The sequence below is a fragment of the Colius striatus genome, chromosome 21 (assembly GCF_028858725.1).
Source record: "Colius striatus isolate bColStr4 chromosome 21, bColStr4.1.hap1, whole genome shotgun sequence".
Lineage (NCBI taxonomy): Eukaryota > Metazoa > Chordata > Aves > Coliiformes > Coliidae > Colius > Colius striatus.
Window position 1 is genome coordinate 3,147,329 of NC_084779.1, and position 16,853 is coordinate 3,164,181.

Below are 16,853 nucleotides of genomic sequence, written 5' to 3' on the forward strand. Positions count from 1 at the left end.
TGAAGGTTGGGGATGAAGGATGAGAGTTGAGGGATGAGGGTTGGGGCCAAGGGATGGGAGTTGGGAGATGGGAGCTGAGGGCTGAGGGACAGGGATGAAGCTTGGGGCTGAGGGATGAGGGTTGGGACCAAGGGATGAAGTACAAGTGTTGAGGGACAGGAATGAGGGTTGGGGCCAAGGGACAGAGATGAGGGATGAGGATGAGGGTCAGGGCCAAGGTTGGGGGGTGGGAGCTGAGGGCTGAGAGTTGGGGACAAAGGTCAAGGGACAGGGCTGAGGGGTGAGGGACAGGGCTGAGCTTTTTCCTCGCAGGTGTCAATGTGACGGTGCCGGCGGCTCCGTCCTCGCCCGTGCTCTCGGCCACTCAGCTCCACGTGGACGTTGACGCTGAGGAATTCCAGCTCCTGGATCTGTCCCGTCGCTTCCTGGCCCTCGATGCCTTCTGGGCTCTGCCCGACACCTTCCTTGGGGACAAGGTGCCAGCGGGTTGGGGACGGAGCCGGGGGGGCCGTCGGTGGGACGAGGGATGAGGGACCAAGCCCTGACGGCCCCGTGGGTGCTGCCAGGTGGACGCCTACGGCGGAGCGCTGAGCTACGGGATCCGGTACCGCCTGGGCCGGGGGCCCCCCGAGCCCACCGGGCACCCCGACGTGCTGCTGCGGGGCCACGGGCGGCAGCTGCGGGCGCGCGCCGGAGCCACGCGGCCCGACGGCCACAACCGGCGGCACGTGCCCTTCACCGAGGTGGGTCGGGGTGACGGCGCGGAGGGGAGGGTGGGGTTGGTGTCACCCAGGGGTGACAGCGGTGTCGCCGCGGCCGGCAGGATCACTGGGAGGATGAGGAAGGCGCCCCGGCGAGCAGGGAGCTGCTGCTGCTGGTGCTGCAGGGCTTGGAGGGCGTCTTCATCCGGGCGGTGTACGACGGGCACATGGCCAGCGTGGGGCTGAGCGACGTGGCCATGGACGTCACCAGCGCCACCGACAGCGGGCTGGGGCCAGCGGGGGACGTGGAGGAGTGCAGGTGACGGTGGGTGGGGAGGTTGTGCCGGGGCTCGGCGCGTCGCCTGCGATGCCAGCGTCACGCTGCCGTGTGCCCAGGTGCCCCGTGGGTTACGCCGGGCTGTCGTGCCAGCGCTGTGCCGCGCGCTTCGAGAGGGTGACCAGGGGCCCTTACCTGGGGACCTGCTCCGGTTGTGGCTGCCACGGCCACTCCAGCACCTGCGACCCTGTTTTTGGGCACTGCCTGGTAAGGATGAGGGGGAAGGGTGTGACAAGGGGGACGGAGCTCGTGGCACGGTGTCACCAACCCTGTGCCACGTGTGCCCTGCTCCAGAACTGCCAACACAACACGGAGGGGCCCCAGTGTGAGAAGTGCAAACCCGGCTTCTTCGGCGATGCCACCAAGGGCACGGCCACCGCCTGCCACCCTTGTCCCTGCCCTTACACCGAGCCGTCTCGCCGGTGGGTGCCAACCCCAAGGGACACCCCCGACCTCCTCCAGCTCCTAAGGCTGAAGGACACTGCCCCGGTGTCCCCCTGGTTGTCACCCTGGTTGTCACCCACAGCTTCTCGGAGTCGTGCTTCCTGGACACGGATGGCCAGGCCACCTGTGACGCCTGTGCACCCGGTTATGCCGGCCGCCGCTGCGAGAGGTTGGGGAAGGGGTCCCCAAACACCCTCCCCCATCACACCCCCCCACCTCAGCACCCATCACACCCCCCCAATTCATCCCCACAGGTGTGCCCCAGGCTACGAGGGAGACCCCATCCAGCCGGGTGGCAAATGTACCCCGGTCGGTGAGTGGCGGGTGCTGGTTGGGGGGGTGTCCTCCCCTGACCCCCACCCTCAGCTCTCTCACCTCCATGGGTGCCCCCCACAGCCTCACCCTCGCTGCCCACAGGTCAGGAGCTTGTCAAGTGTGATGCTCGTGGAGGCAAGGACGTGGCTGGTGGCACGTGTCGCTGCAAGGTGTGGGCAGGGGGTGGAGGGAGGGGGAGGCTGGATGCTCCCATCACCCATCCTCAGCACCCAGCCCCAGCCCTGGGATGCCCAGTGGGATGTCCCCATAGCACCCAGTCCCAGCCCTGAGCTCCCTGTGGGATGTCCCCATGGCACCCAGTCCCAGCCCTGAGGTACCCAGTGGGATGTCCCCATAGCACCCAGCCCCAGCCCTGGGGTGCCCAGTCCCACCCTTCCCACAGCACTCATTCTAAACCCCACCAGCCCCCTCCCAGCATCCCATCAGACACCACCCATGACACCCAATCTGATCCCTGAGGTGCCCAGTCCTGCTGTCCCCACAGTACCCATTCCACCCTTGCACCATGGCACCCATTCTGACCCTCCCCATGGCACCTAGTCCAACCCCATGGACCCGTTCTGCCCCCTCCCATGGCACCCAGTCCCACCCTCTCATTCCCACCCCTTCCCACTGCTCCCAGCACCCCAATCCCCCAATCCCTCAGCACCCACCTGGTCTGATTCCCCCCCCTTCACCCTCCCTGACCCCCTGGCACTGCTGTGCCCCACAGCCCAACGTGCAGGGCCGGCTGTGCGACGCCTGCGCTGCGGGCACCTTCCACCTGAGCGCTGCCAACCCCGAGGGCTGCCTGCCCTGCTTCTGCATGGGCATCACACGGCACTGTGCCAGCTCTGCGTGGAGCCGACACCAGGTACCCGCTCCCACGGCCGTGCCGGGCCATGCCGGGCCATACTGGGTCATGTAGTGCCATGTTGAGCCATGTAATGCTCAACCAGGCCATGTAGGGTCAGGTGCTGCCATGGAGGACCATAGTGGGTCATGGTGTGCCATGGAATGCCATACCAGGCCATATGGTGCCATGGAGTGTCATGCCAGGCCGTAGAGTACCATGTCATGCTCTGTTGTGCCCTGCACTGCCATGTTGGGCCAAGTTGGGCTGTGTAGAACCATACCAGGCCATGTAGTGCCAGGCTGGGCTATGTAGGGTCATATTGGCCGTGTAGTGCCAGGTTGGGCCAGGTTGGGCCATGGAGTGTCATGCCAGGCCATGGAGTGTCATGTGTAGTGTCATGCCAGGCCATAGAGTACCATATGATGCCAGGTTAGGCCATGGAGTGCCATGTAGTGCCTGATTGGGACAAGTAGTGCCAGGTTAGGCCATGGAGTGCCATGTATAGTGCCATGCCAGGCCATAAAGTCCTATATTATGCCATTCTGGGACATGTAGTGCCAGGCTGGGCTACGGAGTGTCATGCCAGGCCATGGAGTATCATGTTATGCCATGCTATGTTGTGCCATGTAGTGCCATGCCATGCCATAAAGTACTATATTATGCCATTCTGGGCCCTGGAGTGCCAGGCTGGGCTATGGAGTGTCATGCCAGGCCATGGAGTATCATGTTATGCCATGCTATATTGTGCCATGTAGTGCCATGCCGTGCCATGCCTGCTGCCAAGCCCCTTTCCTGCTCCTCTTCCAGGTGCTCCTCAGCTCCGAGGACACGCCACCGCTCAGCTTGGCCAACCTGGCGGGCACCCAGACTGTGGCAGATGGTGCTCGCTTCACCTCCCCCCGGGAGCTGCTCTTTGCCACCTTCCAGACGGTGCCCCGTGACGTTTACTACTGGGTGCTGCCCGCGCCCTTCGCCGGGGACAAGGTGCCCAGGCCGGGGCCAGCTGGGGCACGAGGGGGACAAGGGGAACAAAGAGGGGACATCCTCACCCACCTGAGCTTCACCACAGGTGACATCGTACGGCGGGGAGCTGCGGTACACGGTGACCCACCGGGCAGGGACGGGTGCCCAGCCTGTGCCGCGCCAGCCCGACGTCCTGCTGCAGGGCAACGGCATCCTCCTGGAGCACTTCTCCGATGCCAACCCTCCCTCTGGCGTCCCCACCACCGTCACCGTGCCCTTCCGTGAGGTGAGGATTGGTGGGTGCCCTTCGCCCCGTGCCAGCGTGGGGCTGGGGAGGTGGTGGTCACCCTCTGGTTGTGCCCGCAGCGGGCCTGGCGCCGGGCGGACGGGCGCGATGCCACCCGCGAGCATCTCCTGATGGCTTTGGCTGACATTGACCTCTTCATGATCCGGGCAACCTACTCTGAGCATCCAGAGGAGAGCAGGTACTGGGGCAGGGGAGGGCACACGGGGGACAGGGCTGCCATGGTGGGCAGAGCGACGGGCACGGCCCCTCTCGCCCTGCAGACTGGCAGACGTCAGCCTGGACGTGGCGGTGCCACACGCCACCGGCCACCCGCCGGCGCTGGAGGTGGAGGATTGCACGTGCCCAGCCGGGTACCGAGGGGCATCCTGCCAGGTGAGACCCTTGAGGTGCCCTCGCTGTGCCCTTGGGGACACTGAGTGGTGGCACAACCCCCCCACTCCATCCCCCTGTGCCCCTTTGTAGGACTGTGACACCGGCTACACCCGCAGTACCGCCGGGCTCTACCTGGGCACCTGTGAGCCGTGCCAGTGCCACGGCCATGCCAGTGAGTGCCACCCCGAGACTGGCATCTGCCAGGTGAGCTGGGGACAGCGAGGGGACACCTCAGGGATCCCTCATGGCCGTGCCACTGATGCCATCACCCCCCTGCCCCCCCCGACCCTTCCTTCACAGGGCTGCCGGGACCACACAGAGGGTGCCCAGTGCGACAAGTGCCAACCCGGCTACTACGGTGATGCCACACGGGGCACTCCAGGCGACTGCCAGCCCTGTCCCTGCCACGGACCCCGTGATGACACCCAGTAGGTGCCACCCCTCACCTCCCCTAGTGCCTTAAATCCCTGGGCAAACCGGCAGGGGCTCACCCATCCCCTTGTCCCCTCGACAGGGTGGCCACGAGCTGCTTCGAGGACACAGACGGGCAGCCAACCTGCAGCGCCTGCGCCCCGGGGCACAGCGGGCGCCTCTGCGAGAGGTGCCAGGGCGAGCCAGGGGGGAGGGGGAGGGGTGTTTTTTGGGGTGCAACGCCCCCTCAATTGTCTTTTTCTTGATTTCCCCCATCCCACCTTTCATAGGTGCTCACCCGGCTATGAGGGGGACCCGCTGCGGGGAGAGCCCTGCCGAGGTGAGCGTCACGGGGAGGGGACAAGGTGGTGTCCCCTGTGGTGGCACTGAGTGGGGGGGAGTCAGCCTGATGGCTGCGTCCCTCCCCAGAGCCAGGCATCCCCAGTGGGCAGTGCCAGTGTGACCCACGTGGCAGTGTCGGTGAAGGCTGTGATGCCAACGGGCAGTGCCGCTGCAAGGTGAGCCCCGTCCCCTCTTCTCCCCTCATCCCACCCTGAGCCATCAGCATGTCCCTAGGCCTGGGGAGGGGGACACTGTGGTGCCACCCACCTCATGTCACCCACAGGCCAACGTGGAGGGTCCCCACTGTGCCACTTGCCGACCTCACCACTTCCACCTGAGTGCCAGCGAGCCCGGGGGCTGCCTGCCCTGCTTCTGCATGGGCATCGTCCAGCACTGTGCCAGCACCACCTATGCCCGTGGCACTGTGAGTGTCCTTGTGTCCTCTGATGTCCCCTGACATCCCCTGACGTCCCTTGATGTCCCCTGATGTCCCTGCTCACCCCTCACCCCGTAGGTGCAGACCCCCTTCTCTCCAGGCAATGCCCAGGGCTTTGCCCTGGTGAACCGGCAGCGCAGCACCCGCGTGGGCACCGGCTTCACGGTGCTGCCGGGCACCCCAGAGCCCAGCCTGACCTACGAGCGCTTCAGGGAGCTGCCCCCTGACTCCTACTACTGGCAGCTGCCACCCCCCTACCAGGGGGACAAGGTAACCAGGTGCCCCTTTCCCAGGACAGGAGTGCCCATGGGAGCACTGAGCCTCTGGGCACTCACCCCATGGCTGTTCTTTCCCCCTTCTTTCTCCTTTTCCTCTCCTCTCTCATCCCCATCCTTGTTCTCATCCTCATCCCTTCCCCTTTCCCCTCTATTCTCTTTTTCCCATCCTCTTCCTCATTCTCTTTTGCCCTTCCTCATCCCTGTTCTCATCCCTTCCCTTCCCCTCTTCTCCCCCTTCCCCCCTCTCTTCCCTCTTTTCCCCTCCACTCTCATCCCCATCCTTGTCCTCATCCTCATCCTTTCCCCTCTATTCCCTTTTTCCCCTCCTCTCTCATCCCCATCCTTGTCCTCATCCTCATCCTTTCCCCTCTATTCCCTTTTTCCCCTCCTCTTCCTCATTCTCTTTTACCACTCCATCCCTGTTCTCATCCTCACCCCCATCCCTGTTCTCATCCTTATCCCTTCCATTTTCCCTTGTCCCATCCCTTCTCCTTTCCTTTCCCCTTTCTTCCCCCCTTCTTTCTTCCCCCCTTCTTCTTCCTTCCCCTCTTCCTTCCCCATCCCCATGCCGCTGCAGGTGGGCTCCTACGGCGGCCGCCTCCGCTACACGCTGACGCACACACCGGGGGGACAGGGAGCCCCCCTGCCCGACGCCGACATCCAGATCACGGTATGGGGGTGCCAGGGGGGTTGGGGGTGGGGACACACCCTAGGGTGACACCAGGGACCCCCTTGACACTCCCCCTATATCCCCAGGGCAACGACATCACGCTGGTGGCCTACCAGCCCGACCTGGCTCCTCAGACCCCCCAGACCTTCGAGATCATTTTCCGGGAGGTAAGAGGGAGCGAGTGGCTGTTGTCCCCAGTGTCCCCAAGCTGGGATGTGTGTGTGTGTCTGTCACCCCTCCCCTTTAACACCCTCCGCTGCCCACAGCAATACTGGCAGCGGCCCGATGGGCAGCCAGCAACGCGGGAGCATCTCCTGATGGCTCTGGCTGACCTGGATGAGATCCTCATCAGAGCCACCTACTCCACCAGCACGGCCGCCTCCTCCATTGCCGCTGTCACCATGGAGACAGTCGTGCCCCCCCAGCCCGGCCTGGCCCCTGCCCCCGAGGTGGAGGAGTGCCGGTGCCCCCCTGGCTACCACGGCCTGTCCTGCCAGGTGACAGTCTCTCCACATTCCCCTCAGCCTTCCCAGAGGGTGTTTCGTGGGGATTCTCAGCCTGACACGTCCCTGTTTGTGTTTCCCCCCGCTCAGGACTGTGCCCCCGGGTACACGCGCACCGGGACGGGGCTGTACCTGGGGCACTGCGAGCTCTGCGAGTGCAACGGCCACTCCGAGAGCTGCCACGCCGAGAGCGGCGTCTGCTCCGTAAGCCAGGGCACAGATGGGGTGCTGGGGGGTTCATTTCAAGGGAGAGGGGCTCATCTAAGCTGTGGCATCCCCCCTGATTTGTGGCCCACCCCCCTCCAGGGCTGCCTGCACAACACGGCAGGGGATTTCTGTGACCAGTGTGCCCCCGGCTTCTACGGCGATGCCACCGCCGGTACCCCCGAGGACTGCCAGCCCTGTGCCTGTCCCCTGCCCTACCCTGAAAACCAGTGAGTGCTGGTGCCAGGCCTGCGGGGTGCCAGGAGAGGGATGTGCCCCCTGCCTCACCCTACGGCCCCTGCCCAGGTTCTCCAGGACCTGTGAGAGTCTGGGAGGCGGCGGGTACCGCTGCACCGCCTGCGAGCCGGGCTACACCGGGCAGTACTGCGAGCGGTGAGATGGCAGCACCCCCAAGCCCCCACCCGTGGGCTCACCCCATACACCTACCCCCATACACCCCCCCCAAACCCCCACCCCATGGGCTCACCCCGAAGTGCACACCCCCCCATATACCCACCCCTATACACTCACCCCCATGGGCTCACTCCAGTATCCTCACCCCCAATATACCCATCCTGATATATGCCCCCCAAGATGCCCACCCCTCTATGCCCACCTCACTATACCAACCCCATGGACTCATGCCCCTGTACACACCCTGAGATGCCCACCCTTCTACACCCACCCATCTATACTCACCTCCTATACCCACCCCATGGGTTCACCCCTCTATACCCATCCCTATGGGATTGCTCTGATATACCCGTACCTCTATGTCCACTCCTGGATGCCCACCCCATGGGTTCATCCCTCTATTACCATCCCAGTGGGCTCACTCTGTCATACCAACCTCTCTATAACCAACCCATGGTGTTATCCCGCTATACCAACCCCTCTATAACTACCCTGTGGGCTCACCTCTCTATATCCACCCCCATGGGCTCACTCTGCTATACCAACCCCTCTATACCCACCCCCATGGGCTCACTCTGCTATACCAACCCCTCTATACCCACCCCCATGGGCTCACCTTTCTATACCAGCCTCTTCTTACCCATCTCATGGCCTGACCCCTCTACAACAGGATTGCTCTGATATATCCATACCTCTGTGCCCACCCCATGGGTTCATCCCTCTGTAACCATCCCCATGGGTTCACCCTGTTATACCAACCCCTCTATAACCATCCCCATGGGTTTACACCAGTATACCAACCCCTCTATACTCGCCCCCCATGGGCTCATCCCTCTATACCTAACCCCTGGTCTCACCCCAGTATACCAACCCCTCTATACCCACCCCCATGGGCTCACCCTGTTATACCAACCCCCATGGGCTCACCCCAGTATACCAACCCTTCTATACCTACCCTGTGGGCTCACTCTGCTACACCAACCCCTCTATATTAAGCTCTCTATACCCACCCTGTGGGCTCACCCCTCTACACCCAGCCTCGTGGGCTCCCCCTGCTATACCAACCCCTCTATACCAACCCCTCCATATCCACCCCGTGTGCTCCCCGTGTCATCCCTGGCCCGGGCGCTCACTCCCGCTCCCCCAGCTGTGCCCCTGGCTACACGGGGAACCCGACGGCACGTGGGCAGGGCTGTGTCCCGGTGGGCACCGCGGTGCCGCTGGCTGTCCGCGTGCACCCGCCACGCAGCGCGGTGGCACAGGGCAGCGCCGTCACCCTGCGGTGCCAGGCCACCGGCGACCCCCCCTTCTACTACCACTGGGCGCGAGAAGATGGGCGACCCCTCCCCGAGGGTGCCCAGAGCCGGCGACAAGGTACTGAGTGGCTTGAGGAGGGGGATTTGGGGGGTGTCTGCAAGGAGAGGGGCACAGGGGGTGCCACCAATGTGTGCCCATGCAGGAGAGGAGCTGCACTTTGCCAGCATCCAGCCCTCTGAGGCCGGCGTCTATGTCTGCTCCTGCCGTAACCTCCGGCACAGCAACGCCAGCCGGGCAGAGGTCATCGTCACTGGTATGTCCTTGGCACCCTGGGGATGGGGACAGGGCATGGGGGGCAGAGCAGGGCTCAGCACCCCCTCTTCCTGGCACAGAGACCCCTGACAAACCCATCACCGTCACCGTGGAGGAGAAGCGGGTGCAGCGGGTTTCACCCGGCGCCGATGTCACCTTTGTCTGCACAGCCAAGAGCAAGGTGAGACGGGAGGGCATGGCATGGTGGGGGCACACGGGCACTCTTGGGTGCCCATGGGGATGTGCAGGGCATGGGGACACCCTTAGGTGCCCATGGAGATTTGGAGGGCATGGGGACACTCATGGATGCTCACCTGGTAACACAGGACACACAAGCACCCCTGGGTGCCCATGGGGTCATTGACGGCATAGGAATACCCATGGGGACATGTAGGACATAGGGTGCCCATAGGGCCATGGAGGGCATGTGGGTGCCCATAGGGTCATGTGGGGCACAGGGACACCCCTGGGTGCCCATGGGGTCGTGTGGGGCATGGGCACAATTCTGGGTGCCCATGGGGACATGTGAGGCACAGGGACACCCCTGGGTGCCCATGGGTACATGAAGGGCATGTGGGTGCCCATGGAGTCATGTGAGGCACAGGGACACCCTTGGGTGCCCATGGAGTCATGTGGGGCACAGGGACACCCCTGGGTGCTCATGAGTACATGAAGGGCATGTGGGTGCCCATGGAGTCATGTGAGGCACAGGGACACCCCTGGGTGCCCATGAGTACATGAAGGGCATGTGGGTGCCCATGGAGTCATGTGAGGCACAGGGACACCCCTGGGTGCCCATGAGTACATGAAGGGCATGTGGGTGCCCATGGAGTCATGTGAGGCACAGGGACACCCCTGGGTGCCCTTGGGATCATGTGGGGCACAGGGATACCCCTGGGTGCCCATGGGGATGTGTGGGGCACAGGGACACCCCTGGGTGCCCTTGGGGATCAAGGGCATGTGGGTGCCCATGGAGCAGTATGGGGCTCAGGGCCATCCCTGGCTGCACCTGGGGTCATGCCAGGCCACGCTGCCACCTTCAATTGCCCTCATCCCTGCCTTGCCTAGCGAGCTGCCCCTGCCCCCCATGCCCATCCCCGTGCCCTCAGGCCTGCCCCGCTCTATGCCCTCCAGTCTCCTGCCTACACGCTGGTGTGGACGCGGCAGAACCACGGGACGCTGCCGCCGGGCGCCGTGGACTTCAACGGCATCCTGACGCTGCGGCGCGTGCGGCCCGAGGACGCCGGCGTCTACGTCTGCACCGGCTCCAACATGCTGGACATGGACGAGGGCACTGCCACGCTCTACGTGCAGGGTGAGCCCCAGGGCAAGGCTGAGGGCCTGGTGCCGTGGGGTTGGGCACGGTGCCAGGCGTCGTGGGAATGGGTGTGCTTGGAGAGCAGATACCATGGGCAAGGGCACCCTCAGTGGCCAGGTACCACAGGGATGGGCACGCTTGGAGGCCAGACACCATGGGGATGGGCACGCTGGGTGCTGGGCACCATGGGGATGAGTACACTCAGGGCTGGGCACCAGGGTGATGGATGCTTGGCATCCAGCTGCCAGGGCAGTGGGCAGAGTTGGTGCCCTGACACCACAGGGATGGCCACACTCAGCTCCCAGACTGCAGGGTGATGGGCACACTTGGAGCCCAGGTGCAAGGGGAACAGTTGGAGCCCTGCCACCACAAGGATGGCCACACTCAGTGCCTAGACAGCAGGGTGATGGCACCCAGATGCCAGGGAGATGGGCAGAGTTGGTACCCCAACACCACAGGGATGGCCACACAGCTCCCAGACGGCAGGGTGATGGGCACACTTGGCACTTGGATGCCAGGGAGATGGGCATGCCAGAGTGATGGGCACACTCAGCTCCCAAACAGCAGGGTGATGGGCACACTTGGCACCCAGATAGATGCCCAAGTGACACGCACACTTGGCACCCAGATGCAACTTGCTTGGTGCCCATACACTGGGGAATGGGTCTGCTTGGTGCACAGACATCAGGGTGATGGGCACACTTGTCACTTTGATGCTGAGGCAATAGGCACATTAATCACCCAGATACTTGAGACAATGGGTGACCTTAGTGCCCAGACACCAGAGTGATGGGCATGTGGGTGCCCAGACACCAGCATGATGGCCACGCTCACTACCCAGGTGCCAGGGTGATGGGCATGCTTGCTACACAAACACCAATGGACAGACTCACTACCCAGACACCGAGCCAATGGGGTCCCTTGGTGCCCAGACACTGGGGGGTGATGTGCACTGAGTGCCCAGATGCTGGGGTGATGGGCACACTCCCCTGAGACCTGTGCCCTCTTGCAGCCCCATCAAAGACTCAGATGTTCTATGGACCTGTGGAGTTTATGGAGGGGCACAGACCAGGTAAGTCCCTGCAGGATGCGGGTCCGGGGCAGGGGACACGCATCCCCCCTACCCACTGCATGCCAGGGCTCCACCACGCACCCAGCCATGCCATGCCATGCCATGCCCCTGCTTCCCACCGCCATGCTGGGGGGCCCTGGCATGCCCTGAGCCCTCCTGGCCTGGGTCTCACCACAGCTGGCACTGCCGCCGCTCCCACTGCCACCGTGGAGCCGGCGCAGCTGAGCGTGGCACCCGGGCAGCCGGCCGAGTTCCGCTGCGTGGGCACCGGCAACCCCCTGCCCACTCTGGAGTGGCTCGGTAGGTGCCTGCTGGGGGTGGGGAGGGAGGCACCAGCACCAGATCTGGGGGCACAGTGGCGGGGGTGGGGGTTGACGCCAGGCTGTGCCCCCACAGGGACGCTGCCGGCACGGGCCGTGGTCCAGGGCGGGACGCTGCGGTTCGGCGCCGTGGAGGCTGCTGACGAGGGGCACTACATGTGTCGGGCACGCAGCAGCGCCGGGCAGCACACGGCACGGGCCTTCCTCCACGTGCAGGGTGAGCATCAGCCTCGGTGGCCCCGTGGTCCTGCTTGTCCATCCCCATTGTCCCATCCCTGTCATCCTGCTTTGTTCCCATCGTCCTGCTGTCCCCATCATCCTCATTATCTATATCATCCCCTTCGCTCCCCATCACCGCTGTTGCCTACGTCATCCCCAGTGTCCCCATCATCCCTGTCGCGCCCTAGCATCCCCTTTGTCCATTGTCATCATCTCATTGTCTCCATCACCGTCACCATCACTCATCACCTCCCTCAATGCCATCACCCTCACCATCCCTCTCACCATCATCTCTGTCTTCTACCATTGTCCATCTCCACCATCCTTGTCACCAGCATTGTTTCTGCTACTTCCATCATCCCTGTCATCCCCATCATCCATCATCAACGTCATCTCTGCTACTCCCATCACCCTGTCACTCTCACTCCTACTGTCATCCATCATCCAGCGCCCCCATCCCCATCCTCTCATCATTCCCATCCTCTCTGTCATCTCTGTCACTAACATAACCTCTGACACTCTCCATCATCCCATTGCCTCCATTATCCTCCTCATCTCCATCATCCCTGCCACCATCACCTACTCCCATCATCTTCATCACGCCAGTCACCACCATTGTTCCCATCACCACCACTGTCCATCTCCATCATCTCCCCCATCCCATCATCCCCATTGTCTTCATCATTCCTGTCACCCTCATTGTCGTCATCATCTCTTATCCCCCATCGACCATCCCCTTCATCCCCATGATCTTCATCATCTGCATCACCTCAGTCACCACCATTGTTCCCATCATCCCCTGTACCCCCATCATCCCATCACTCCCATCATCCTTATCATTTGCGTCACTCATTGTCCCCATCGCCCCCATTACCCTCATCACTCCCATCCCCCCCATTGTCCCTGCCATTGTCCCCAGTGCCCCCACCCGCCTGGCACTGCCCTGACCCCCCTCTCCCCCCAGCCCCAGGTGCACCCCAGGTGCAGGTGAGCCCGGAGCGGACGGAGGTGCAGGAAGGTTCCACGGTGCGGCTCTACTGCCGGGTCTCAGGGTCACCCACCGCCACCATCACCTGGGAGAAGCAGGGTGGCACCCTGCCAGCGCAGGTGAGGCGGGCACCGTGCCCTCAGGTGCCATGGGGGGTGTGTGTGCCCCCCAGCACCGCTCACACCATCCCGCTGCCGCAGTCCCGCGCCGAGCACTCCGACATCGCCACGCTGGTCATCCCCACCGTCACGGCGGCCGACGGCGGCGTCTACCTCTGCGTGGGCACCAGCGCCGCTGGCACGGCCCGTGCTGCCATCGAGGTGGTGGTGGTGCCAGGTGAGGATGGTGCCAGGGTAAAGGGATGGTTTTAGGGGGACCAAAACCCACCCGTGTCCCCCTTTTTCCCCCACACAGGCTCTGCGCCGCCCGTCCGCATCGAGTCCTCGTCCCCATCTGTCACCGAGGGACAGACCCTGGACCTCGACTGTGTGGTGGCCGGATCAGGCCCCGTCACCGTGACGTGGTACAAGCGCGGCGGCTCCCTGCCCGCTGGCCACCAGGTAGGAGCATGGCCAGCACCCCAAATCCTGCCCTGTCCCCCATGACGGGACACCAACGTGTGTCCCCACCGCCAGGTGTCGGGGTCCCGGCTCCGCGTCCCTCACGTCACGGCGGCCGATTCGGGGGAGTACGTGTGCCGGGCCAGCTCGGGGACCACCGTCCGGGAGGCGTCCATCATTGTCACCGTCGTGGCCTCTTCTGGCTCGTCCTATGGTGAGACTGCTCTGGGTGGGACTGTGTAGGGGATGTGCTGGTCCCAGATGGATGATCACGGCTCCATTCTGCCCTCACAGGGCGACCAGCTTCGGGTGTCCCTGTCCGGATCGAGGCGTCCTCGTCCACTGTGGCTGAGGGCCAGAGCTTGGATCTCAACTGCGTGGTGGCTGCACAGGGACAGGCCACTGTCACCTGGTACAAGCGTGGGGGCACCCTCCCAGCCAAACACCAGGTAGGGGACACAGGGGGATGTCCCCGAGGGACAGGGCAGAATTGATCCACAGTTCCTTGCAAGTTCTGGTGGCCCCATGCAAGTTCTGCTGGCCCACTCACACTCTGGTGGCCCCATGGTGGTGTTAGTGGCTGCACACAAGCCCAGGTAGCCCCATGCAAGCTCAGGTGGCCCACTCACACTCTGGTGGCCCCATGGTGGTGTTAGTGGCTGCACACAAGCCCAGGTAGCCCCATGCAAGCTCAGGTGGCCCGCTCACACTCTGGTGGCCCCATGGTGGTGTTAGTGGCTGCACACAAGCCCAGGTAGCCCCATGCAAGCTCAGGTGGCCCACTCAAACTCTGGTGGCCCCATGGTGGTGTTAGTGGCTGCACACAAGCCCAGGTAGCCCCATGCAAGCTCAGGTGGCCCACTCACACTCTGGTGGCCCCATGGTGGTGTTAGTGGCTGCACACAAGCCCAGGTAGCCCCATGCAAGCTCAGGTGGCCCACTCAAACTCTGGTGGCCCCATGGTGGTGTTAGTGGCTGCACACAAGCCCAGGTAGCCCCATGCAAGCTCAGGTGGCCCACTCACACTCTGGTGGGCCCATGGTGGTGTTAGTGGCTGCACACAAGCCCAGGTAGCCCCATGCAAGCTCAGGTGGCCCACTCACACTCTGGTGGCCCTATGGTGGTGTTAGTGGCTGCACGTGAGCCCAGGTAGCCCCATGCAAGCTCAGGTGGCCCACTCACACTCTGGTGGCCCCATGGTGGTGTTAGTGGCTGCACACAAGCCCAGGTAGCCCCATGCAAGCTCTGCTGGCCCACTCACACTCTGGTGGCCCCATGGTGGTGTTAGTGGCTGCACACAAGCCCAGGTAGCCCCATGCAAGCTCAGGTGGCCCACTCACACTCTGGTGGCCCCATGGTGGTGTTAGTGGCTGCACATGAGCCCAGGTAGCCCCATGCAAGCTCAGGTGGCCCACTCACACTCTGGTGGCCCCATGGTGGTGTTAGTGGCTGCACATGAGCCCAGGTAGCCCCATGCAAGCTCAGGTGGCCCACTCAAACTCTGCTGACTCCGTGCAAGCCCAGGTGGGCCCATGAAACCTCAGGTGAGTCATGCAAGATCTGGTTGCCCCAGCTGGCACTTTTCAAGCCCAAGTGGATCTGTGCAAGCCCAGATGACACATCACACTTGAGCATTCCTGTACAAGCCCAAATGGCCCCTACACAAGCCCAGGTGGTCCCATGTGAGCACCAGCAGCCCAATGGAAGCCCAAGTGGCCCCGGTGACCCTCGTGTCCCCTCTCTGCAGGTGTCTGGCTCCCGGCTGCGGCTGCTGCAGGTGACAGCGGCCGACTCGGGTGAATACGTGTGCCGGGTGACCAGTGGAGCCACCACTAAGGAAACTGCTGTCATGGTGACCATCCAGCCCAGCGGGCCCAGTGCCCACCGTGAGTTGGGGACAGGGGGGGTGACAGTGCCAGCAGGGTGTCCCCATGGCTGTGTCTCGCACGCCCATGGTCATCGGTGTCACCTTGTCTTTGTCCCCAGCTCCCGGCAGCATGACCCCGCTGCGCATCGAGACCCCAACCTCCACCGTGGCTGAGGGCCAGAGCCTGGACCTCAACTGTGTCATCGCCAGCCCCGCACAGGGACAGGCCACTGTCACCTGGTACAAGCGTGGGGGGACCCTCCCAGCCAAGCACCAGGTAGGGGACACTGAGAGGGGATGTCCCCAAGGGGCAAGGAGGGTTTGATCCACAGTCCTGTGCAAGTTCTGGTGGTTCCATGCAAACTCTGGTAGGTCATCCAAGCCCATGCAAGCTCTGGTGGTCCCATCCAAGCCCATGTTCCCCTAGGAAGCTTACATGGCCCATGCAAGCCCAGGTAGCCCCATGCAAGCTCACATGTCCCTGTGCAAGTTCTGGTGGCCCATGTAAACCCAAGTGGTCCCATGCAAGTTCTGGTGGCCCGTTCAAGCCCAAGTAGCCTCAGTAAGCTACTCCATGGAAACTCAGGTGGCTCACTCCAGCCTAGATGGACCCATGCAAGCCCCAGCAGCCCAATGGAAACCCAAATGGCCCCGGTGACTCCCGTGTCCCCTCCCTGCAGGTATCTGGCTCCCGGCTGCGGCTGCTGCAGGTGACAGCGGCCGACTCGGGCGAGTATGTGTGCCGGGTGACCAGCGGGGCCACCACTAAGGAAACTTCCATCATGGTGACCATCCAGCCCAGTGGGGCTAGTTCCCATGGTGAGCTGGGGACGGGGGAACTGGAGACGGTGCCCAGGGGTGGGTGGCACTGCCCTATGGTATCCCTGGCTCTTGGAGGACTTGCTCCCCGGGGAAACCAGCCATGTGTGTGCCCATCCTGGCTCCTGGTGTCCCTCAGAGGGTCACACGTGGTGGTGCCCACAGCCTCTGACCCATCTTGGTCCTCAGCCTCTGGCAGCACGACTCCACTGCGCATTGAGTCCTCGTCCTTGTCATCGCCAGTGGCCGAGGGCCAGAGCCTGGACCTCAACTGTGTCATCGCCAGCCCTGCGCAGGGACAGGCCACCATCACCTGGTACAAGCGTGGGGGGACCCTCCCAGCCAAGCACCAGGTAAGAGACACTGAGGGAGATGTCCCCAGGGAGGAGAGAGGGAGCTGACCCATGGCTCTTCGCAAGCCCAAGTGGCCCAAACAAACCCAACTGGTTTCATGCAAGTCCAGGTGGCCCCATGTAAGCTCAGCTGACCCACACAAGCCTAAGTGAGCCCGTGGCAGCCCAGGAGGCTCCATGCAAGTCCAGATTGCCCCATGCAACCACTGATGGCC

At 63.4% G+C, this 16,853-nt stretch overlaps 1 protein-coding gene across 1 annotated transcript in view; it reads left to right on the top strand.

The window, feature by feature from the left end:
* Positions 1-16,853, top strand: part of HSPG2 (heparan sulfate proteoglycan 2) — a 52,153-nt gene that overhangs the window by 19,023 nt on the left and 16,277 nt on the right. The window contains 42 exon segments of the mRNA XM_062013255.1: positions 313-476; positions 567-743; positions 824-1,020; positions 1,098-1,245; positions 1,333-1,460; positions 1,565-1,651; positions 1,737-1,795; positions 1,879-1,967; positions 2,531-2,671; positions 3,461-3,637; positions 3,723-3,902; positions 3,983-4,101; positions 4,184-4,295; positions 4,386-4,499; positions 4,596-4,723; positions 4,810-4,896; positions 4,997-5,046; positions 5,136-5,224; positions 5,332-5,472; positions 5,563-5,754; positions 6,340-6,432; positions 6,519-6,599; positions 6,699-6,929; positions 7,026-7,139; positions 7,242-7,369; positions 7,446-7,532; positions 8,701-8,927; positions 9,013-9,123; positions 9,203-9,303; positions 10,257-10,437; positions 11,453-11,512; positions 11,690-11,812; positions 11,909-12,049; positions 13,016-13,158; positions 13,240-13,375; positions 13,454-13,599; positions 13,675-13,813; positions 13,894-14,048; positions 15,347-15,485; positions 15,586-15,743; positions 16,147-16,285; positions 16,475-16,638. Of these exon segments, the coding sequence (XP_061869239.1) occupies positions 313-476; positions 567-743; positions 824-1,020; positions 1,098-1,245; positions 1,333-1,460; positions 1,565-1,651; positions 1,737-1,795; positions 1,879-1,967; positions 2,531-2,671; positions 3,461-3,637; positions 3,723-3,902; positions 3,983-4,101; positions 4,184-4,295; positions 4,386-4,499; positions 4,596-4,723; positions 4,810-4,896; positions 4,997-5,046; positions 5,136-5,224; positions 5,332-5,472; positions 5,563-5,754; positions 6,340-6,432; positions 6,519-6,599; positions 6,699-6,929; positions 7,026-7,139; positions 7,242-7,369; positions 7,446-7,532; positions 8,701-8,927; positions 9,013-9,123; positions 9,203-9,303; positions 10,257-10,437; positions 11,453-11,512; positions 11,690-11,812; positions 11,909-12,049; positions 13,016-13,158; positions 13,240-13,375; positions 13,454-13,599; positions 13,675-13,813; positions 13,894-14,048; positions 15,347-15,485; positions 15,586-15,743; positions 16,147-16,285; positions 16,475-16,638 (5,576 nt within the window).